Below are 25,504 nucleotides of genomic sequence, written 5' to 3' on the forward strand. Positions count from 1 at the left end.
CTCTGGACCAAAGGAATGCCAGTTCAGTGATCTTTCTCAGGTGAAGGAGCTGTCTAGGCTGTGGATAGCCAAGTTACCGACTGAGAGGAATGTCACACTGTGGGGGAAAGAGGGCTGAAGTGGTCCGGGTCTGGGTGAGACCAGAAGGCATCCCGCATCAGCAGCCAGCTCCAAAAGGTGTCCTGTGGGACAGGGCAAGGGCCAGGCCTTACTTTACTGACAGGCTCTCTAAGACCTTCGTGCCTTTAATTTCCCAGAGGGAGCAGCACATGTGTGTTGGATCCCAAAGCCACTGACTCCCACCAATCAAGCTGGTCAGAAGGCAACTTTCATAGCTTCCTGGAACAATCTATAAGGAGACACTCAGGGACTCCAAGCAGGTAGCCTGGAAAGATGTGACCAGGCTCTAGGAGGAGCAAGCTTCCTTTTCTCTGGATTACCTTAAAGTACTTGTCTAGGATTTCACTGTAGTTGCTGCCTTTAGAGAACCAGCCATCTGGGATGATCTCGGCTTCCAGCCACTGGATGATGCGACGCCGGAGCTCATCGCGGTTGGACTGATAGCAAACGACTGCGGGAAAGGGGAGAATGTCAGCTGAGGTGCAGGGAGCAGGTGCAGGTGCGTGTCGTCTGGCATGTACTTCACGGGGGCTCAGTGCCTGGGGCTCTGCACATGTCATCGCACTGGATCTTCAGCACCCACGGAGACAGGGTTACCACGTCCAGGGTACGCAGCTGGAAAGTGTCTAGCTCGGGACTCAAGGTCACGCCTCTAAAACATTTATCAAGATTGAGAATATTTAAACAGAGAGATTTGGTTGCTTAGGTGAGAGATAAGTAGAGTAGAAAAATAAAGGACATTTTCATTAGCTTTAGGAAGCTGAGGGGGGAAAGAAGTCAATCAATAGAGCAGCTCTCTTGGCTGAAGGATGAGCTGAAATAATCCATGAATAAATGAAAACAGTACAATCGTTTATGTCACTGGATTTCTGATTCTCCATTTACAGTTTCTCTCTTTCTCACCAACTGGGTCTATCAAAACTCTCCTACTTAAAATATTTCATTACCTGCATTATCCTTTATTATAAACAACAGAACATGAGGCCACGGAATGACCACGTGGAAGCCCTGCTCTGGACGGCTGTTGTAAGCCTCGTGGAAACAGCAGGGGGACTGAGAGTCTGTGAATGGGGAAGCAGAGGACAGAAAGGCTTGGCAGAAGGGAACCCCTGGAAGACAACACATGCTGGGCACTGGGCCAGGGGAATGAAAATCTGGGTATTCCTCCCACTCTGCCACCTCCTAGCTGTGTGATCTGTGGAAATGCACTTAGCTTTTCTGAGCTTCATTTTCCTCATCTATAAGGTAATTACAGTAAGTTCTACCTTACAAGGTTATTGTATGAATCTAAGCAAAGTATATGCTAAAGAGTTCTGCAACTAAAAATCATGAAGAAATTTTAATTCTTCTTAATAGAAAACCCCATAAGAAGTCTTATTGGCATTTCCCATTATCCCCTTTCAAAGAGAGTTGTGTCTTCTGATTCTGCTAGTCACGCGACATGCAGGGCAGTGAAAGAAGGACTCAGTGGCTTTCCTGTTCTTGCGGTTCAATCACTGCTCAGCGAAAATGGGAGGACACAGCCAACATTCTGACCCAACCAGCCGCTTCAGCTGGCAAGCACCAAAAAAATGTAGTTTTGCAGCTTTTCTGAGCTGTGAAGAGTGATCAGTTCTGGGTCACAAGTTCCGACACACAGAAAATCTTGTGAGCTTGGCAGGGATTGCGGAACACAAAATTTCCGTTATGAGAATTTCCTCCCTAAGCTGCACACTGTAGGAAAAATAGGCACTTACCTGGGCTGGCAGATGGACTTACAGATTTCTTCTCTGCAAGATAAAAGGAGAAAATGTGTAATCCAAAGTAAAGAAAAAAAAATTTCTGTGTATTTCTAGGACTAAAATTGCCCCATTCTTAGGGGGCTATTTGTAAGCTTTTCATCATTTTGTCTTGAATCTTTACTTCCTTTCCTTCCTCCAGGGCCCGTGTGGTGATCTTTTTTTTTTTTTTCCCCTGCTTTTTTTGACCATTCTGGGGCCACTGAGTTGCCCTCCTGGTCTCATACCTCCTCCTGTTGGGTTGAGGGGTCACGGGGACTTTGAAAACTCATATAGAGAAACATTATGGACAGGGAATGGAGTGGAAACCATCACCTGCTTAAAGCTTCTTGTTTCTCCAAGGAAGACCAGGCTGAGAGGGGCTGGGCAGGCTGCAGCTTGGCAGGGGGCTGATGTCTAATTAGCAACAAGCTTGGGACTCCTTCCCTCTTATTCCAATGGCAATGGTTTCAGCACAAAATGGAGGACACATAACTCTACCAGGGCTGAGAGGTACCCAAATTAGAAAGCATGAGAAAAGTACAGTTTAGCTACTTTCTAAAAAGGTATGGAATTCACTGAAGGACTTCCTATTGTTGCTGATTATTGATATGGTCGCCTTATCTACCATCCAGCTGCAGACAGTGCTGGAAGCCCTTCTGGGGGTCTGATGCAGGAAGCCCAGGGCACAGGCCTGGGCAAACCCAGCAGGCTCAGGAGTGCCGAGAGGAAGCATCTCCAACCAAGTGAGTGGTCGCCACAGCTTTGGGCAGCTGTGGTCATGGTGGAGAGGCCATGTGGTCAGCCAGGCCACGTTGATCTGTTTCCTGGCTCCCCACAGTGGCCACAGAGTGGTGACAGCGGCCTTACCTTTGCAGTGTCCATCATAATCTACTTGGATTTTGGATCCAGTGAGGCAGGCATCTCGATGCAGTTCACAGTGGTTGAGGTAGGTCTTGCCGTTACTGCCACACACAGGCCTCTTGTGAGGTTTGCATTGCTGAAACAGACCCACAGGGGGATGTTTGTGTAGTCACGGGTACTGACACACACATGCATGCACACAGACACACAGGCACACATACACAGAGCCATCTTGTGAGAGGACTCCCCACCAGCAGAGGTGGAGCCTCTAGCCCACCAGGCACAGGGAGCCTCGGCTCTGGCTTGACCTAGCAAGCCCTGGGCCCTACCCCACTTGATGTTGGAGGCACTCCATTGGCTCCCAGTCACCCACAGCCCTCTGTGCCAATCTAGTCCATGGTCATCTCTTCTATTCAGTGAAGAAATAGACCCCCTGCTATGGTTTGAATGTTTGTGTCCTTTCCAAAATTCATGTTGAAACTTAATCCCCAACACAATAGTAATAAGAGGTGAGGCCTTCAGGAGGTGATTGGGTCATGAGGGCTTCTCCCTTGTGAATGTGATTAAGGCCTGTACAAAAGAGGCTTCACACGGCATTTGGTCCTTTTGCCCTTCTGCCTCCTGCCACGTGAGGATATAGCGTTCAAGGCGCCATCTTAGATATAGATGCTTCCTCTAGGCCCTCGCCAGACATCACTTTGATCTTGGACTTCCCAGCCTCCAGAGCTGTGAGAATTAAATCTTTATTGTTTACAAATCACCCAGTCTCAGATATTTTATTACAGCAGCATAACAGACTAAGACACCTCCCTTGCCCTATCAAATTAGCAGACAGGGCATGCCTCCTTTCTGAGGGTCAGGATCCTTAACCAGGAGGCTAAGTTGGGTATATTTAATTAGAGAAAGATCAGTGATTCCAGGTTGTGGGTTGGCTTGACAGAAAAGAGAAAAAAAGGCACACGTATAAAATAGGGGAGAACCCTACGTTTATAGTAACATAGAAATAAAACCACGTGGAACGATATATGCCAAACTGTTAACACCGGTTACCTCAGACTAACAAGGTTATGGAGGGTTATGGGGGAAGATTATTAATTTTATGTCTATAAAAATATCTGTACTATTTGACTTATGTAAAGCAACTGTCAATCTTTTAACTTAAAAAATTATAACATTTTTTTTAAAAAAAGAAAAACATCTCTGCATTAAAAATCAGGCATCTGCTTTTTAATTCTTGGGATAAAAATTCCACCTGTCTTTCAGATGGACAAGGGATGCTTTTACAAAGAGGATGAAATCACTGGCGCTGCCCTGCTGACTGGCGGCTCCCTCACAGCAGCCACGCTGGCCTCGGACACTGTCGTCTGGCTCCCGATAGCAGGACTCACCTCAATGCAGAGGCAGGTGGGCTCTCCTTTCTCTGTGACTGCACATTCCCGGCCGGCCCCACAGAACACATTGGCACAGATCTTGGATTTGCTCCTTAGTTCTTCCTGAAACATAATCATAAAGGAAACCATGTGACTGAGATGAGCCCATGGTGGTGATTACCTGTCAGGCTTGGGCTTTGGTCTGGGGTCGTGGCTCCAGGAGAAGGGTCCTGAATAGCCAGAAGTCGCCTCTAACAGCCAGTGCCACATTCCCAGGCACTGCTATCTCTAAGACTGTCTCTCGAAGAGCAAGAGCTCCTTTCTCGCATGCTTCCTTTCTTCTAAAAATGTTTATTGAGCACACCTATTTTATGCCAATGCTGCACTGAGGGCTGGAGATACAAAGGACAGTAGTCCCTGTCCTTAAGAAGCCCCATGACTCACAGAGGAAACTCATAAAGAAAGAGACACTTAGGAAGCAATATGGAAGTGCAGTAACAGAAGCACCAGCAGGCTGGGGGGCGATATCAAATGAGACTGTCTGAGAATACGATGCCTAAGTGACTCCTAAAGATGAGAAGAGTAAGCCAGGTGGAAACGGAAACATTGGAGAGAAATATGAATATCTGAAGGACCCAAACCTTACTGAGTGATGTTCAAGGCAATGTCATCTCAAAGACAAAAGAAGGATAGGTAAACCACTGGAAACAAGGAATTGCTGTATTCTTTCTGGATCTATTCAGCCTTTGTTCACTTCTGCTGATGGCTTCAAGATTCAGAGGCCAAACCACCTGATAGACAGTAGAACTATCCTCAAACCATTTGCTGGTCAGGCATTCCTGTCCAGATATGTGCAGAACTGACGAAGCAGGGAATGGTCTCAGTGTCTGCCACCTGCAAATGTGGGTGTGGACAAGCACTAACCTGTTGGGGGCACATCTCTTCCCTCCTATTTACTGGTGGCAGAAAGCCAGCCCCATTTCATTCACTACTCAGCTCAGAAGTAGTGGTGGTTAAATAAAGGAGACTGTGATTTCCCCAGCCTCTTTCCCGGACTGGCTGGGCAGGCAGAGTCACCAGAGACCTCCAGGCCCAAGCTCACTAGGCCAGCGTTGGCTGTGACCAAACCAACAAAGATGGCAGGAGACGTGATGAGGTCATGGGACCGGCTGTGGTAAAGGTGGGGATGGAACCAAGAGTCCACCCTCCAGGCCACGTCTACCATGTCGTACAGAGAACTCACACCCACCAGGCTTGCAACAGTAAAATTCTTATAGTTGGTAAATGTTTCATATGCAAGATTAGGTCAAAAAAAGGCAAAAAACAAGGTAGATGCTTTGCAGCTGAGGGGCTGTGTTCAATACAGCTGGTCTGCTGCCACCCGAAGGCTGCTCTGCAAACTCCACAGTATTGTTTTCTGTGCTAAGCCGCTTGCTGCAGTGCAGGGCTCCCATTGGTCTAGAAATTGTTCCCATGCTCACGTTTCATTGGTTCCCATGCTGTTGCTAAACCAATTCTTTTCTGGATGTTGCTAAGGAGAATTCAATAAAGCTGGCAGAAAGGAAAGAAAAGAAAAAGTAATTCCCAGAAAGCTGGCAGGACGGGAGAGCTGTTGTTTCCTAAACAGGGAGTGGAGATCAAATCAAGCATATTCTCCAGGCAGGGCCCCCTTGTGGAAACTGTGCCTGGGAAATGTAAGGCAACACTAAAAAGGAGGAGGAAAGGGCTACTGCTGACCAGTGTAAAAAAAATCTCAGATGAGATTACGTTCTCCTCCTCCCTCCACTCCAGCCAAGGGATAAAGAGAAATATGCACCCCCTGTGGGTGTGTCACATGAGCTACAGACACACAGATGCACAAAAAACACGTGCAGAATCGGCCTGCTCTCAGACACACCCGCACACAGCTCCACAGGCAAACACCCACAAACCTCCACTAACTGGCCACGGGTCCTTAACCAGTGATTTTCATTCTTTGAGCCTCACGTTTCTCATCTGTAAAATAGGAGTAAATACCTGCCCTGCCCTGAGAAGACTAAATGAGAGAATGTATTTGGAAGCACATGATAAACCGTAAAGCCAGCTGCCTGTGAAAAGCGTTATTGATGGGAATGCACTATAGAGCTGCTTGCAGAAAAGCCTGCGGCATTTATGGAGCCTCCCTGTATCTTATACTGCTGGTTTTAATGAGTATTAAAAATAAGAGCTTTTACTTACTTACAGGTTGAATTCAACCCAAGTCACTTTTCAAAAAAGGTTCTCAAAAATCCATTTAAAGAAATAGATGCCTTTTATTTAAGTTATAACAACTAATATTTTAATGATACAATTAAAATTTATTAAGTATTTTCATACACATTTTATCTTATTGCATGGACAACCCGGCAAGAACATGTATATTATTATTATTATTAACCCCATTTTGTAGATGAGGAAATTAAAGATCAGAAAGGTCAAATAACTTGCTCAAGGTCCCAAAGCTAGAAATGACAGGAGCGAGAATTCCAACCCATATCTTCAGACCACAGGTAGGTAAGCTCCCATTTGTAAATACCTGGCATCCTGCTAAGTAATTTTTATTGTATGTTATTTAAGTTCTACAATAACGCCCTAAGTTAGACATCATTACTATCCCCAGAGGGAACTGAGACGTAAATAACTAGAAAGTGGCAGAGCTAGGATTCTGCCCAACCAAAAGGAAAGCAGTTTATATTTGATTTATTTTCATATTCTTAAGTTAAGGAAATTATGATGGGGATGTGAATTGCATAATAAGCAAGTATCGGGAGAAAGTGCATCAGAAGTTTAGATTTGAATTACCCATATCCCACCTCTATTGCTTGCTTGCCTTGTTCATGGGCAAGGTACTCTCTTTAAACCTCAGTTTTGTCATGTGTGAAGTGAGAAATGATCCTTAGAGGGCTATTGTGGGGACCGAATGAGATGTACTGAATGCAGCACAGTGCTTGCCGCACAACAGAAAGTGGCTAATATTACAGTGCGCAATTTATTTTCTGACAATTTTCCCACTGACACACTGTCATCACCACCTTGGGCTATCCTGTCCTCATTTTCCCTTGTCCTCCCTTACACTGGAATGAAAATACTGAGAGCCTGTTTGAAGAGCACAGAGAGAGGTGGGGAGCCACCACTTACACAATCATTCCTCTTTGCAGGTGACATGTCTGTCAATAGGTGGCAATCTCTCTCTTTGTGTCGCACAGCCCAGAGCCGCAATGCAGAAGTACAAAGTACAGTCTTGCTGCTTACAGCTCCAGCCCAGCTGTCCTCCCAGGGAGAGGTGGTGCGGGAGGGCAGGGCGGGCGCCCCGCAGACACAGGCACCTTGGGAAAGGTCTCACCTGCAGCTTCACAGCCCTCCCCAGTTCTCCCCATCCACAGGCATGCTTTAATGCAGAAACTAACAATGAAGACAATTTCTCTAGAGAGGTGACTTTTGTGCCATTGAATGCCCTTCTCCAAGCCCCATCTTCTCTGGGAGTCGGAGTATCAAGTGCATCCCTGAGGTGCCTAGAAAGTTCCTTAGGGTGGTAGATGGTCTTATCCATCTGCTGGTGAAGGAAAAGAACACCTTGAAAGAGGATGAACATGGCATGGGCATGCTCCTGGGTCAGAGTGATGGCTGCCTGGTGGGGGTGGGGGTCGTGGAGAGAGAGAGAGAGAGGGATGGAAGCAGGGCAGCAGGGGGTGGGGGTTGGAGGGGGCTCTCCATCAATCCATGGGCAGTGAGGACCCTGGAGGGTTGGGATTAGACAGGTGACATGAAGAATGTGTTGCTTTGGAATGTTAATTTGTGCCAGGTCCCTTCCAATTCTGAAATTCTGATTCAAAGTGCAAGGCAGCCTGGATGGAGAGAGGCTGGAAGCAGGGAAACCCGGCAGGTCTAAGGCTGCAATCTAGTCAGGGGTGACAAGGGCTTAGGGCCCACAGCTAATATTAATTACAGCACCTGCAACTGTGTAAGAACCTGCACAGGTATCTGTCATTTCAACCTCTGTGCAGATTCCTGTATTTTTAGCCTCATGTAACAGATGCAGAGGCATTTGAGAGTCAGAAAAGCTCTGTGACACATGGAGGCCACATAACTAGTGAGAGCTGAGCCAGGAACGGAACACCGGTTGGCCTAACATCAAAGCTTCGAGGTTCCCTTGCCGGGTGGAATTAACGCAGTAAGCTGCAGGGACAGGGGACAGCTCCAAGGGCTGACCCAGGGCAAGGTCACAAGGTACAATGTAGTTCTGCAAATGAAATAGAATTGTTTCCTTTACCACTGTAATGATTTTAAGAATTAGGTTCCAAAGCTGTATGAGAATTTCACCTACGCAGAGATAGCCACATTGGCAAGTGCCTATTCTCTGTGAGTACGAGGTTACAGGCAGGTCCATTATTATGAAAGTTTGTACCCATAAGTCTGAATGTACCTGTGAGAATGTAATTGATTGAGTGGAGTAGGAGCTGTGTTCTGGAAGTGTGGACACCCAGATATACTGATAAAAACCAACAAAATATCTGCCTCCAAATGAAGAAACATTAGGTTTCTAGATTTATCCTTCCACATCATCTCCCTGACATGCCTCTATGTCATTTCATTATGTGTGTTGCAAGCCGAGCTCTGGAAGTTTGGTCTCATGGTTAATTTCACGTTGCAAACTCCCTTGAAAAAAGACTGACCAGGAATATTCCCAACTTCTACCAGGTAGAAACCTTCTCTCTGAGCAACTGTCAGCCATTGCATGGCAATAATGATACCTTATACTTGGACAGTAATTTTGATTAATGTGTAATTTCTACTATCATTTTTGATTCTCAAAATCTTTTAAGATAGGCAGGTAGGGTGACTGCTAAGGCCCTTCCAGATTTACAATCCCATAATGAAGATGAAACTAAGGCTCATAGCTACATGTGACTGTTCCAAGATCTCACAGTTGTAGAGCTAAGGGCTGGCCCCAGGTTTCCGGACTTTAATTTCAGCCTTGTTCCTCTAAACCATTCTGACTCTTGACAAATCAAAGCCAGGAAAGGTGTTGTCTTGAATCCAAGGTCTTAAAACATTGCAATTATTTTTGCAATCAAAAAAGATCCTTTGCAAGCAAATGGAAAAGCAAGTTATTTGCAAAACCACCAGTAGAGGTGATCGTGTGTCTGAGTCTCTGGGCCGACTAGCATTAACTCTGAACATAAAATACACTTTGAATGTTTAAAAAAACGTTTTCTGAAGTAAAACAAATTCTGGAAGAACAGCCTGCTTTGGCAGGGGAGGAAGCTTATAGGCAAAGCCATAAAACTGTCAGCTTAATATACCATCATTTCACTAATGTGAACTGGGCTGACTCTGTCCCCTCCATTCTTTTCCTCCTTCCCAACTTTCTTTTTTTTTAAAAAAAAAAAAAAAAAAATGAAAAGCCCTACTTATGCCAAGGTGGAATTTTGGCTCCATTTGCCACTATTCTGTGACAGAGTGGCTTTGTTGACGTGAGAAAGGCTCCCCCTGCTTTGCCAGAATTAGTCATGGAAACTTCACAGGAACACCAGGGCCCTTCAGATATACACAGAGTATCACAGAGCTGGGGACAAAGGAATTCACAGAGCTGGGGAGAGCAAGGGGAGGTCTGGGGTGGGGCGTATAGAGTGGGATGCTGGCTGCTCCCAGGCAGCTGTCGTGGTGTGGAATCCAGTAGCACAGGCCTGGGAAAGCCAGGGAGGAGAAAGAGCAAAACGGCTTCAGGACCTTGAAATCTAGCTGGAGTACCACGTGACTTTGTTCAAATCTCTCTGATTCTTTTTCTCTGAAAAAAAATGCGTTAGTGCTTCCCATATACTCTAGGGAAGGAGGAGGAAGGAGGATTTCTAGCCATGGTTCTGATGCACTTGGCAGTCGGTACTGCATTTGTTCAGTCCCTGCTGTAAAAGTGTCCCTCCCTGACACATGCTCACCACCAATTCCTCATTTCAGTGCACCAGGGCCAGACCCAGGTTTTGTGGGGCCTGAAGCATAAACAATTTGGGGAGCCCTCCATAAGAAAAAGACACACAACTATGGATGCCAACTTTGGCACAGTGCCTTGGAGGGGGCCTTGCAAATAAAAGGTCTGAAACTGAAGCTTAATTAGCTTCATGGTAAATCCAACTCTCCATTTGCCCTGTTACTTTCTTCATAAACCAGATCTTTCCAATAACGGCTTCTGGGCCTTCGGTCTGTTAGTGAGAGCCCTATTTCATATTTTATGCACATATGGCTTATCTCAAGTAGACTCTTAGTGCCTTGCACATTTCAGCTTCCCACAGACCCACCACAGGGTCTTGCCTGAGAAAATGCTCAAGAAGTTATTGGGGGGTATGGAGTACAAAGTTTCAGTTATGTAAGACGAGTAATTTTTGGAGATCTAATGTGTAGCATGACAACAGCAATGATAGTCAACAGTACTGCTTTTTTTTGTATATATGCACTTATATATATGTATGTATTTTTTTTTTTGTAGAGACAAGGTCTTGCTATGTCACCCAGGCTGGTCTAGAACTCCTGACCTCAAGCGATTCTCCAGCCTCAGTCTCCCAAAGTGCTGGGATTACAAGTATAAGCCACCCCATCAGGCCCTGTTTTATATATTTTTAATGTGCTAAGGGGATAAATAGTAAATTAAATCCTGTCAACACATACATACACACACACACACACACACAAAATAGTAACTAGGTAGAGGTAATGGATATGTTAATTATCCTGATAATGGTGACCATTTCATAATGTATACTAATATCAAAACATCAAACCATTTGTATACCTTAAATATATGAAATTTTTATATGTCAATGATATCTCAATAAAACTGCTTAAAAATAAATAAAAATTATTTTAAAAAGTCTTGGGGGTTCAGGTTAGTATCAGTGGCCAGTGACAGCTGCACTCAGGATGTTTTTGGGAAGGTATGGCTGGGCTCCATGACATCAAAATAAGAAATGAATTACCCCAAGAGAATTAGCTTTAAGATTAAAAAAAAACTATTATGGACCTGTCAATCAAGAATTATTTAATTCTCCTTTGTATTAATTTCTGTGTTCAGCCTCTATCACAGCTTATGGGATATAACACATTCCTGACTTTTACCACTCATTGTGGTGACAACATATTGTGTGCCTGGAAATTACTACATTCAGATTTCAAATGGGACAATGCTGTTTACCTTAACGATTTTAAAAATTATTTTATCTATTCTATCACATTCTCTACGTGTCTGCCTTTTCAGACTGAAGAACCTAAGTTGGCTGAGGCCACGGTCACATGGAAGCCCTTTCAGGGCTGTGGCTGCACAGGTGCCCTCTCCGGGCTGCCTCCTGCCCCATACACTTAGGGCTTCCTAGGGGTGGCCCAGACAGGGCACAGCACACCAGGTGCTTGGTTTCCATATAGTGCTAAGTTCTGGTTTTCCATAATGGTCTTGTCCAGTCATAGCAGACGTATAGCAGCCTTTAGAGAGCACTTCCAGAGTTAGAAACATGTTAGGCGCTTTCATATAGAACTAAACATAAACTCATAGAGATCTAGGAGCTGGAGGATTCATCCCTGTTTGTACAGAGGAGACTGTGACTCCAAGAGCTGCGCTGTGACAGAGGGAAGAGTCAAACATAGGCGGCTCTGACTCCAGCCCCCGAGGAAGGCGTTTCCGCTCTCGTGTCTCAGGTCATGGTCCACAGTGATGAGCTGGGGTGTCTCTCACATGAAGTGCCACGCTGCCTCCTCGACACAGGAACATCCAGTGACTCCACTCATACTGACAGTGTCTACTGGGCTCCCCAGTGTGAAAGCAAGACGCATCTGTCTGAGTCCTCGGTGTGATCCCTGGAAGTTCCCAAGATATCCTGTCTGTCTTCCTAAAGAGTGTTTTTGCAAGGCCCCTATTTTACAATTTCATCCTTCAGTTTCTTCAGAATGCCTGGGTGGAACCTTGTAATACAGACTACTTATCTGCCCCAAATTAGCCCGTTAGGTTTGAGTATGGTATTCATTTTCCTCTCCAATCATCTGCCTAAGGCTTGTTCACTTTAGAGGCCAACATAGGGGGTATCAGTCCTCCAGTCTTCTTCAGTAAAGGCCAAGGCAAATAATTTAAACCTATCAAAAAACATATTTGATGAATGCCTATAACAACAAAATAAAAATGATAACGGTCTATGACCAGCATGGTGCAAGCTCCGAGGCATGACTCCAAAAGGAGTGGAAGATGTGGCACCCGCCTTCACAGGCGTTTCTAACCAGCAGTGGTGATGAAACTGACACAGACCAATGTGGTCCTGAAACAATGGGGCCAATTTCAGGGGACAGGGCTGCATGGACGATATGGGACTTGAGCGGAGCCCTGAAGAATGGTAGGATCTGGATGGAAAATTTGTAGGGTTTTGAGCAGGAGGGTTTAAAGAATAGTTGAACGGTGGTACATGGCACAAAATGGGTGGGGTGGAATTGAGAGGAGAAGGAAGAGCTCTAGACAGGGCCTGGGGTGGTGAGAGTCTCATGCAAGGTGGTGGTGGCATGAGTACAGAAGGAATCCAAGAGAAATCTCTAAAGAATAACAAGGCCTGGCAACACACTAGACAGAGGAGAGGAAGGAGAGAATGCAGGGAGCTGCCAGGATCTTTGGCTGTTGAGACCTAGGGGGTCGGTGCTATGTCTCTATTGGAGATGGAGGCCTGGGAGGGAGCTGAGTGAGGACAGGGCAGGAGATGGTGAGTAGGTTATGGACGTGTGTCTAAAGGGACAGTAAAATATCCCACTGACAGTTGACAATAAAGGCCAGCAATGCACATCTGGACGTCATCTGTGTAGGAGTGAGAAATAGGGGCAGGGGAACAAATATGCTCAGGAGGAAAGTGTGGGAGTAGAAAGCTGAGGGCAGCTGGGAAGGGGAAGGAAAAGGCTGAGCACGGGGAACACTGGAAGAGTAGGAAGAACAGCCCACATGGGGTCTCTGTGCAAATCAGAAAAGGCACCTTCCCCTCTGTGCCAGATGCAGCACCAGGCCAGGGTACAGCGCTTGGCAAGCAGAGCGCAGCTGGGGTTTCAGCCCCCCTCATCCCCTTGCACAGTCAACAGCCCGCTCAACGGTATGAGGGCTATGAAGGCAAAGCAGCCAAGAAAGCAGAGTAGGAGCATTCAGAAAACTGGGAGGAATACCAGGAAGCCTAGAGAGCTCCAAGAAAGGATGATGAATGCCACTGTACAAGAAATGATTTGGCAAACATTGGGATGAAACAGCAAAAAAAAAAAAAAAAAAAAAAAAAAAAAGGAAGAAGAAAGAAAAGCTTTTAAATCTTTGCTGAAACCTGAACCAGTAACCTAAAGGGTAGACCATGCAGAGGCAGTGAGGTCCTGTGTCAGGAGAACTGATGCAAGAGGAAAGAAATGGGTACGTCTCTGTCTCTAATGCACTGTATGACGTAGGGCAAAGCGCCTGACCACTGAGGGCCTCCATTTCCTCATCTGTAAAATGCAGGGGTTATACATGATGCCTCAGTCCCTTAAATTACTAGAATTCCATTAACTAGAAAACTCAGGAATTTAGCATTTCAGATGTTCCTGAATATCATACTTTAATCTCCCAAGGAAGCTAACCTAAATGCCCAGACTATAGAGGCTGGTTCTGTGTAGAGCCGCTTGAGTGCGTTTCAGAGTTTTTGCTGGGTTTGGGTGGGGGAATTGAAGTTGGCTCTCACAGTCAACGGATTTTCATAAGCAACGCCTTCTCATTCCCTCCTGCACCATGGCAGAGGAAATCAGGAAGCAGTAATGGGACCCCACTTGAGTGGGCTGATTTCACTCTCAGTGAACTAGCTGGAATCTTCTACTCCCCTAGAATGCTATTAATAAAGTTTTTATTCTACTTGTGTTTGCCTTGCAAGGAAAAAAGGGAAGAAAAGAAAGGAGAGAATGGCTAAAGGAAATTCACATGAGATTCACAATTCTTCATTCCTGCCAAGAACCTGTCACTGAAGTATGTCTGGGGCTGCCAGGGCTCACATTTACTCAGCATTCATGCTCTAATTATTTCCACATGTAGTTCAAGGAAAATGGTTGATCAAAAGTTTTTAAATAATCCCACACACCTAAATCCCAATACCCTCAACTCAAAGAGGGGAGAGAAAGCTCTAGGGCAGCTGTGCCAGAGTTCCAAGACAGCCAGTTTTAGAAGCATCTGCTGCAGTGCCTGCTGCCTCCGGACCAACATACATCCCTGCCCTGTCCCATCACTCCATCCCGAGCAAGCCACCCCCACACCTCCCCAGGCTTCCCAATCCTGGACCCACTAGGATTCACATGCTCTGGAATTCTAAGTGGAATGCAGGATTTATTTCCCGATTTGGTAGAAGGCAGATGAGTGATGGATATAGCCTAAGAGGTATCTAGTTCTCCTCTCCTCCCTTTTTGCCCTGGGTGCCACTGAATTTAAGTAGTCCCGAGGTGGTTCTCATACCACATACCCACTAGGAATGGAATCCACTGTGGCAGAGAAATTGGGTAACTTCCCTGAGCTGGGAAATAGTCCCACCACCGGCTCTGTGCCTCCTTTCCATTACCCCAATTTGCACATGGATCCCCTAAACTTGAAGACAAAGCCACCTGTTCTCCAAGGTGGTTCACATGACCTGGTGCTGAGCTGGATGTCCAACACTGTCACCTACTGCCATCTACTTGGCCATATTTAATAAAGTCTTTGCTACGGGGCTCAGAGTCTTTTTCCTCTCTCCTTGGTGACTTTATTGTTTATGTGGCCTCAAGATCCTTGGCCCCTCACCTCAGGAAAGCCTCCACTTCTGGGGGGCCCTGGCTACAGAGAGCTTCGGGAGGTGTCTGTGTGTAGAGCAGGTAGCCACAGCGGGTTTCAGTCACAAGCAGACTAAAGTAAAGGGCACAGGGCTCCCGAGGCTCTACGTTTTGAAATGAGAACTCATTACCCTTTCAAAATGTCAACACTATGAGGTATTGTTAGATGCTTCTTTAACCTTCAGATGGGCAGAGGATGTCCCACAAGACCAGCTAGAAAAATAATGTCACCATCTGGGAAGTCTGATTTATTGTCTGGCTTGCCCAAATTCTTCCTGTCCTTCAAGGCTTACCTCAAGTCACACCACTCCATCCTCAGTGACCTTTTACTTTTGATTGGTATGAATTCCTCCTTCTTTCTTCGAACTTCAATTCCTCCTTGTATGAATTCATTTGATCATTTATTTTTTTTAATTTAATTGACTGTGCAGATTTTGTCTTTCCAGCTAACCTATAGGTTCCTAGAGGACAATGATTATGTTTCAGAGTCCTTTCTTAGGTTCTAGCATAGCACCCTGTGCCACTCGATCAACCTTTGCTGAGAGCATAAAAGGGCAGACTGGACCACACTGCCCTGGGGACTTGGAGTAGGGGCAGAAAGGAACAGCACCTGTCCCAATGCCTCTCCTTGGGCTGTTCCCTCCAGGGCTGGTCTTTTGGGGGAAATTGCCTAAAGATCCCACCCTCCTCCACCAGGCCATAAACATTTAGACTGGAATTTCAATAATTAGAGATTGTCTTAGATCCACAGAAAGACACTGGGGTGTGAGCACGTACGCGTGTGTATGTTGATGAGGTAGACATGAGAGCAATGGGGGACTGAAATGGCTTTCAGTTCTTTCCTTTGTCCACTGCTAGGGTATAACCTAGCTGAGACATGCTGAGGGAATGAAAATTTGGTGGAAGAAGGAGGAAGATGAGGTAATGTGGGAATGTGAGGTACCTGGGAGCAAGGCAAAACCGGGTGAGACTCCAGAGTACAGGGTCAGACAGCCAGAGAGCAGTCTGACACCTTGGTGGTAGAGATGAGGAGGAGCAAGTGAGAAGAGGCCAAGAGAAATTGTGAAAATGGGCTTATCCAAGGCCACTATTTTGAATTAATTCTTCTCAGCATCCCAGCCCCTGCATCATCCTCTGATGTAGACAAAAGCAGGTTGGTCAGTATTCCTAGACCAGAAAACGAAGCTTCCTGCCTTGCTCTATCTCTCCTCCACTCCCAGAACATTCTGGGGGATCTCCAACCACTGCCCTCAGGTTCATGCGCTCAGCTGACCTTGCAGTGGGCTGAAACACACTGAAACAAGGGTTGCCAGGGAAGGGCGAGGCCTTAACTATGCCCAGGTGGTTGATTTCTCCTGGGGATGGACACATTAAAAAGAACTGTGATGCCCAAGCAAAAGCTTGGACTGTTTGACAGAATGGCAGGGGCTGGGAGGCGTAGCAGGGAGGTCAGGGCTGACTGGAACAAAATGCAGTGCAGCAGGGAGAACAGGCAGAGCAGAGCAGCGTGAGTCTCCACTTTAAAAACAGGGACAAAGCCCTTGGAATCTTTGGGGGCAACGTGGCTGCAGAGCAGCTGTCACGTTTTCAGCACCCTGGCAATTACTCTCTAGCCCAAGGGTGCAGAAACAGTTAAAACTCAGCAAGAAACTCCAAGCTAAATGAAGTCTCCATATGTGTGGCTCAGTAGGGTTCTAGGAGAAGCAGACAGAGGTAATTAGAAGTTCTCAGACACTGTGTTGCCATGGCAACTGCTGGCCAGGAGAAAAGTGGGGGGAAACCTGGAGTCCAAGGAATACAGTCTTCCAAGGAAATGCCAGCGGCAGGTGGTGTTCATCACGGTCAGGCTTCATGGCTGGCTCCTCCAGCTGCCCAAGTCCAGGCTCTCAAAGGCCCTTTCCCTTCAGTTCCTCCTCACTGCCCGTTGCCACTGCCCAGTTCTACACCCTGAGCCATTCCAGGTGCAAATCAAGGGCTCCCTTCAGATGGCATCCAAAGGAAGCCACAAGGAATTCCTGGAGGAGTCTGTGCAGATGATATTGTTCTTTGGGTAGTTGCTGGTCCCAGGGGCTTTCTGGATCTGAGTCTGAAGATTGGTCAGGGAGGCTGCGAGCTTAATTTCTGTATCACTATGGAGCCCAGATCCTCTGTGAGGATGGGTGCCCCAGGACAGGTAGGGGTACATGAATATGGCTCTCAGCCATATATTTTATCCTCCAAACTGGGACATTTGAGAATAAAAGGGGACCTTTTAAATAGATACACTTGAACAACAGGCATAAACTGTCACACATGGTCACCTTCATTATTAAGCTGCTATGGGAAAAACGTTATTTTTATTTTATAAAGTGGGCATTCTAACCTGGTACCTATGGGCCCCCCAAAACCCAGGTATAGATTTGGGTACTGGATTTTCAAGGAGGCATATATGGTTCAATCCCCACAAACACAACAACCTAGGAAAGACGAAAAACCCAAAGAAGGTACTACCCTGGGGATAGACTGCTTCTTGTAACCTTAATCTCCCCTGATTCAACAGCCACATGAGGACTTTCAGGGGGTTGTGTTGCTGGGAAGCTGGGAAACCCGGGCAGATGGGACTGTCTTTGCTTCTAAATCTTGGTCATTACAAATCCTTCCAACTGCTCCTCTAAAGAGAGAATCATTCGTTTCACACATTGCCACCAAAAGCAGTGGTTCCCTATCAATTGTTTATGGGAACAAAGTGGTCAGCAGAGTGGGATCATTCCACAGATGTGAGACCTAATAAATCTGCCCCTAAACAGGGGCGGTTTCCAGGGGTGCATTCTTACACATTCCTTAGCAACTGAACCAAAAACAGTGGCTCAGGGATCCTGTGGTCATGAAACCCAGGGAAAGGTCAGACTCTCCCAGGGGACCAGCAGAAATCACTGTATTTTAGACATCATATAGCCAGCCTAGATATTATGAGCATGTGGTTCAGCCAAAAGCTCAGTTACAAAATTGTAGGATGTTTAAAGGGTAAGGCCCACCCAGATGCATCTCCTACGAAAGTCTCCTCAGAGACTCTGGGAATCACAGCCTTCAGGTATGCATTCCTGACAGTTAATTCGCAGCTGTGGCTGGTGGGGGCTCTCTTCTCAACTCTGGCTTACGGTGGAGAGCCACTGGGCCAACAGGCCTTATTACCTGCACCCATACCCAGACTGGTCCTGGAAAGTGGGGCACAAATTTCTGAACTGTATTTGGAACTTCCCCAAAGTTGCGGGGGTGAGGGTGGGTGGGTGGGTGGCTAAGGAGAGGCTCCTTAAAACCCGTGAGCATCAATTTTAACACCACTGTTCTCTGCTGAGCGTGTGTGACAGGAAGTTCTGGCACCTCCTGCAGGTCCTCTGGATTTTAATAGTCCGGTTTAGAGGAATGTTAATCTTTCTGGAACAAATTAAGAACTACATAAAATCAGTTCCTTTGTAAAAAAGCAACAATCCAAACACAAATTAATCTGTGTTTCCTTATCATTGTCCAACATGAAAATGGATGAACGCTACTTCCAGGTCAGTTGGCAATATATGGGATAATCAGCAACAAAATAACCAAACATTGTGCTGAGTGCTGGGGGCTCAGGGAAGAAGAAAGCACAGTCCATGGAGCTTATAGTTTAGGTGAGAAGGCGGGGCATAAATCCATGTAATTTTAAATAAAAGAATGACAATCTAATAAGGGACAACTCAAGACAATGTGTGGCTACCTGCAATGTATGGGTAAAGTGACAACTGTCTAGAGAAGTGCTGTCCAATAGAAATAGAATACCTGTCTCATATATAATTAAAAGTCTGCTAGTAGTCACATTTTTAAAAGTCAAAAGAAACAGGTAAAATTAATTTTAATAATTTATTTTAAGATAATATATCTGAAATATTATCATTTCAACATGTAATCAATTATTGAGATATTATATGCTTTTTCCTACTAAATCTTTGGAATCTAGTATGTATTTTATTTACACTTACAGCACATCTAAATCGGACTGGCCACATTTCAAATGTTCAATAGCCACTTGTGGCTAGTAGTCACTCATAATGAAAAGCCCAGTTCTGAACAGTAAGTTCTGAGTTCTGACTTTACTGTATCAAAGGAGAGTTTGGGTAGAAAGAGTAAGACTTTCTTTAACTTGGAATGTTTTAGAAGTGCCTTGCTCTATTATCTGAACATGTGAGCAAGGCAGCATTCTGGGCTGCATCTGGAATCAGGATTCTGAAGTAATGCATACCTAAGTCCTTTGTAAAGTCCAGGTGACACGGGCACTTATGCCTAACTCTGACTCAGCTTTCAATGCCTGTGGACAAGTCACTTCACCTTTCTGGTCTCCTCTATAAGATAAAAATGTTTGCCATTTCCTGTCTTTAGGACTTTGTATGGCTTAGTTCAGAAACAATGATAAAAGGGCTAATTAAACTGTACATATCTTGAGCCTTCTCTTAACTAAACATACTTTTTTGGCATAAAAATCCATGGACAAATTTGGCAATGAGGTGTTTACATTTTCCCAAAACTTTTTTTTTCTCATTTTCTTGGTTTGATTGCTACACTCTCTTGCAGCCAGCTTTCAATATTACACACACACACACACACACACACACACACACACAATTTTAGTGGCTTGAGATTAAAGTCAATGAAAACATGCACATTCTATTCTTCTTGAAACATTCCTGCCTTGCATTCTTTCTTTGGAGCAGTTGGGAAGTCACAGCTGGGGGGAAGCTGTAAAACCTACTTGCACAGGCCAATCGGGCCTTAGCTGACAGGAGGCCTGCCAGGGAGCGACTGCCAGGTCTTCTGTTCCACTGCAGCAAAGCCCACTATTTTTGCAGAGATTAAACCCCTGTGAGACCCTCGGGCTGTACCAATAATACACAAAGACCTCCTTTTCTGTTCATTTTGTTTTTCCCCAAGGACTGAGCTAGAAACCCTACATAAAAACCTACTAGCTTAGTTGCTATGAACAGATTATCCATTTGTGGTAGAAACACTTCCAAGTATCACGTAACAGTAGAGTTCTCAAAGCTCTGTTATCCTTCATTTCTAACTGATTAAATACTGGAGAAATGCCACATATTTAACTGTTTGTGGTTACCATAAGGGACCCCCAACTCCACTGAAAAGTGGATCAATATGCTATGGTAAGTCAGGAAACTCAACGTTTGAGTCAAGTAAGAGAGTTTAGAGTTAAGACTGCAGGTAAGTAAGTGGGGGTGATCTGCTTCCTGGGACTCCAATGCTGATCACTGTGCTATTGGTGGAACTTTCCCCAGAATAAAAGACTTCTCCTCTGAGATCTTAATGTGCAAATCCAGTGACATTGAATGCCCTTTTCTTTTTCTTTGTTTTACCCACACTGGGTCATCACAGTTGCCGTTCAAATGAAACAGGAGAGAGAGCAAGAGCAGGAAGGATTCCAAGAAGTAAGGGTCACAGAAAAAGGTGAAGTCAGAAGACAAAGGTGACTAGTGGCTTTGGGCAAAGAATCATCAACAACAGAATTTAATGCTTTATTTTATATTCCTTGAGACATTAGTTTCCTCTGGGAACACTGCCCAGTTATATCAGAATTGCTGATCATGGAAAAAGAACAAAAATATGTACTATTCAGCTAGCCTCTGCTTAAATTACAGCTTCACTAAAGCTGACAGAATTCGAATCCAGGTGTCTGATTAAGCAAGCCTAGCATTACTACCATGTCCAAGGTTAAACAAAGTGTTGATGAGCAAGTGTTGTCCACCATGTTCCCAGGTGCACAATACACTTGCAGAATCTGGCACAGAGATGATTATAATTAGGATACAAAGATTACAGGTATGAAACTATGCACCTCCTCATATTACGTATGAGATACTGGGCCTCATTAATCCATTTGGCCAGTGGATTGATCCAGCAAATATTTACTAAGTAAGCACCTACTATATGCTAAGTTTGTTCTAGGTGTTGGGGATGCACTGGAGAATGAGACAGTCAAGGGCTCTGTCCTGTAAGAGGGGAGACAGTGAATAAATAAACACAAATAAGTTCATTTCAGATTGTGACATATAAGTTTGGGGGAAAATAGAGTATGTATGACAGAAATCTGGGAGAGAGGACACCACTTAGATGAGTGGTCAGGGAATGCCTTCTTGAGCTAAGACCTGAAGGATGGGAGCAGTTCAGACAGAGAGAAAAGTGCAAAGGTTCTGAAGCAGGGTGGAATTCTGTTCCTGGAACAGAAAAAAGGTCAGTGTAGCTACAACACAGTATCCAACAGGGAGAGCAGCAAGAGGTGAGCTGGGAAAGCAGGCAAGGGTTAGACCCATGTAGAGCCTTGTAGGCCTGATAAGAAGTTTGTATTTTATTCTTTTTTTTTTTTTTAATTTCAGCTCATTATGGGGGTACAAAAGTTCAGGTTATATATATTGCCCATGCCCCCCCACCCCCCTGAGTCTGAGCTTCAAGCGTGTCCATTCCCTAGACAGTGCACATCGCACTCATCATGTAGGTATACACCCATCCTCTCCTCCCACCCTTATCCCTCCCAGTCAGAACTTCAAGCGTGTCCATTCCCCAGGCAGTGCGCATTGCACTCATCAAGTAGGTATACACCCATCCCTTCCCCCCAGCCCCCACCTCTGTCCGATACCCAATTGGTGTTATTCCCAAATGTGCACTCAGGGAAACCAGTTTGCTGGTGAGTACATGTGGTGCTTGTTTTTCCATTCTTGGGATACTTCACTTAATAGAATGGGTTCCAACTCTCTCCAGGAGAACCAAAGAGATGCCATATTACCATTATTTCTAATAGCTGAGTAATATTCCATGGTATACATATACCACATTTTGCTAATCCATTCATGAATTGATGGGCATTTGGGTTGTTTCCACATCTTTGCAATTGTGAATTGTGCTGCTATAAACATTCGGGTGCAGGTGTCTTTTTTACAGAATGACTTTTGTTCTTCTGGGTAGATGCCCAATAATGGGATTGCTGGATCGAATGGTAGGTCTACTTGTATCTGTTTAAGGTATCTCCACATTGCTTTCCACAGGTGTTACACTAGTTTACAGTCCCACCAGCAGTGGTCACAAGAGTAAACAGACAACCTACAGAATGGGAAAAAATTTTTGCATACTACACATCAGATAAAGGACCGATAACAAGAATCTATTTAGAACTCAGGAAAATCAGTAAGAAAAAATTGAACAACCCTATCAAAAAGTGGGCAAAGGACATGAATAGAAATTTTTCAAAAGAAGATATAAAAATGGCTAACAAACATATGAAAAAATGTTCAACATCTCTAATCATCAGGGAAATGCAAATCAAAACCACAATGTATTTTATTCTTAATGCAATGGAAGCCACTAGAGGGTTTTGCCCAGGGAATGATCAGATATGTGTTTTACAAAGATTACTCAAGCTGCTTGTAGAGAAATAGATAACAGGGTGGCAATAGGCAGAAAGGAGAGAGCAACTAGGTGCTACTGCAATAGTCCAGACACATGATGGTGGCTTGGACTAGGGTAGTGGTAGAGACAGAGAACAGTCAATGCAGAGGTGATATGCTCTGACAGTACAGGCTACAGGACTTGCTGATAGACTGGGTATGGATACGAAATGTGAAAAATCAAAAAGAAGTACTTCAAGGGTAGTTTCAGTTGATATCCCAAAACTCAGCCAGTTCTAGGTAGGTACAGACATGGTCATGCTGTACCTACCCTCACACAGGCCCTGGGATCCAGATGAGTTCCATGCCTTCTTGGTGAAACTGAATTAGTTTAGGATGTGAGTTTGGCAAGTCCACTAAGACCTGGGGTCAGAGGTAAACAGACTCTTCTGGAAGCCTGTCCTGACTGTTCCATGGAACAACTAACCTTGAAATATTTATGATCTTTTTTGAAATGGTGTTCTGTGACAAAATGTTTGGGGAACACTGCTTACTATACTTTCTTCCTAGAGTCATAAATAATGCACACAAACTTTGGAAAACTCTAAAAAGTCCTGCAGCTAAAAAACCATTTTACCTAGCACATTTCTTAACACTACACAATGAACAATGTGAGGAGCATGGGTCCCGGCTCTTTATGTCTCCCCTTGCAGTTCCACTGTTCCCTGGAATTCAAGCAATAATAACAAGAAGAATAATAGCCACTACTATTTATTGAATACCTACCTTGTGTTAGGCACTTTATATACATCATCCCCTTTGCTACACACTATATACAGATGCTATTTTAATTTGTAGCTTTATATTATCATTTCTCTTGTGAGTTTTGCTTACAGACCATACATTCACTTAGCAAAAGCAGTCATATATCTTTTCTGATCATAATGGCAGTGTTCATTCACACTATGTCCTCATGAGCACTTAAGATAAAGACCACAAATTCTTCACTTTATCACCTTGTCTTCACTGGCTAAACCCACCACGATTAACAGTGTCTGCGTGACCTGCATCACTCCCTGCTTTTCTACCAGTCTTCCTCATCGCTATTTTCCTTCTTCCTATTTGCTCCACCCATTTTTAGGACAAGAACCATTTTGGAACAGTTCATCACATGCTTTGAACAACCGAGGCTTAGAACCCTTAACTTTTGTCTCTCCCTCAAAGAGAATGTCATGACTTTCTGAATGTGGCTACTGTCACATCTGAGCCCACAGACCGGCAGTCTAGAGCTCAGAATAGTCCTCAGCTATCTGAGACCAAAACACACACACTCACTCACTCACTTCACCAGCCTAGGCGGAGAGAAGGCTTTTTCCTGGAGTTAAGCAACAAATCACTGGGAAATGAGGAGGTCTTTACATTCCAGGTCACTGTAACGTGAGTAATTAGAGTCACCAAATGACAATGACATTTATACTGGGCAAAATAATGACAGCATTACCTGGAAAAATAACCCAATCAGCCAACGGAAACACAGCCACTGGGGAGGAACCCAGTGTGTGCTCTAATCCATACAGCAACTCCAGGGAGCAACTTAAGCAGGAAACAAAGAGCCATCTAGTTGATCAAATGTGTAAGGGAATTTCGAGGGAAAATTCAATTACCTAAGCTGTAAAATGACCAACACAGTGGGCTTAATAATACTCAGGCATTGGTTGTTCTTATAGGATTTCATATTGCCACCATAGTTTCTTTATTTTTGTCTAAAAAAAGAGAGTGCCTAAAAATAGGGCATGTTATAAACCAAAAAAACCCCAACCTTTATAGGTTCTTATCATCACCCAGGTTTTATCATACATGCTCTTTTGTAGGAAATAAAGAAACACAAAGATTCTTTTCCAATTGTACCTCTAAAAGAAACCTATTAACTTTGTAACTGTCCTCTAAGCAATCTGGTCCACAAGTACCTTGGGGAATTTTACTAAGAAATAAATCACAGGCTTGAATGTTTGGCCTCTACTTAAAACACTTCTCAGTCCCATTCTCCCTTCTGATCCCATCTCCCAAGAAAGGAAACCCAAAGTGGACTCACACCTGAAGTGGGTGTTCCTACAGGGAACTGGGGTTTTCTTTGATCATTATCAAGCCCTTGGTGCCATGCAGAAAATTACTCTTCTGTTGAACATGACTCGGACACCAATTAGTGCATAAAGCGAAAGGCTTTACCCTTAAAATAAATAGTTAAACCAGGAAATCTGCTTCTCTGCGTGTGGCTGTCAGCAAGGCCAAGGCCACACAGGAAGAGAAAGAAAGAAAATAGAAAATGCCAAGGCGGAAAGACTAGAGGAGAAGGACCAAAACACAAATGGACACATTCCTAAAACATCCGTGAGACTCCAAGGGGAAGTCAGGTAAATTTTCTGCTTCCATTGTAGGCCTCAGCCTGCTCCTATTAAACACAGCATCGTATTTATGGCACAGGATGCAGAGCCAAGATAGTGATGCCCTTGGAGAAGTGAGGCAAGGTGTTCCGAGCCTTGGTGAATGACTGGCACATCTGCCTCCATCCCAAGGCAGCTCCTGTGAGCTGGGCTGGGCCACTGGGAAGCCACACTGGGCCCTCCGGATAGGGACCCTGACAATAAAGGGAACTCAGGTATGTCTGAGTCGGTGCTCAGGTTAGGCAGCTGTATTTGTTTTAGTAGTTTTTAGCTTGTCTGATAGAAATTCCACATGTGTCAATTTTACACTAAATTTAGATAAACTAGGTATCCTTGTAGAAGTGATCAGAAATCTCTCTGGCCTGTCTTTGAGCTCCCCATCCATTTTCTTTCTCTCTGTCACAAATGTTAAGCCACAAACTTGGGTCCTCTCCATAACGAAAAATATATGTGATTAGCCTAACCCTTACAGAACCTAATAGGACATGTTGATCATGGGATTTGGGAAGGAAAACATCTCTCTTATTTTCAGAATGAGGTAGAGAATGAATGAATGAACATACATTTATTAAATTCATTAACAAACTTCACAACCATAAAAATAAGCACATGTCCATGTGCCTAGGATCAGAAAGAAATCAGGGCTGCAAAACAGAAGTCAAATGCCAAACTAAATAAAAAAACTGTCAAATTAAAGGAAATTTAATAACATATTTGCT

At 44.6% G+C, this 25,504-nt stretch overlaps 1 protein-coding gene across 2 annotated transcripts in view; it reads right to left on the reverse strand.

Annotated features, from left to right (window-relative positions):
- Positions 1 to 25,504, reverse strand: part of FSTL1 (follistatin like 1) — a 55,218-nt gene that overhangs the window by 17,620 nt on the left and 12,094 nt on the right. The window contains exons 3-6 of one of the 2 annotated variants that reach the window (XM_069472679.1): positions 4,130 to 4,234; positions 2,748 to 2,877; positions 1,857 to 1,889; positions 441 to 571 (exon numbers count right to left, since the gene is read on the reverse strand). In XM_069472679.1, coding sequence (XP_069328780.1) covers positions 441 to 571; positions 1,857 to 1,889; positions 2,748 to 2,877; positions 4,130 to 4,234 — 399 coding nt within the window. The remainder of the gene's footprint in view (positions 1 to 440; positions 572 to 1,856; positions 1,890 to 2,747; positions 2,878 to 4,129; positions 4,235 to 25,504) is intronic. The other variant, XM_069472680.1, reaches the window with a different exon arrangement.

Source organism: Eulemur rufifrons, chromosome 7, assembly GCF_041146395.1.
Source record: "Eulemur rufifrons isolate Redbay chromosome 7, OSU_ERuf_1, whole genome shotgun sequence".
Classification (NCBI taxonomy): domain Eukaryota; kingdom Metazoa; phylum Chordata; class Mammalia; order Primates; family Lemuridae; genus Eulemur; species Eulemur rufifrons.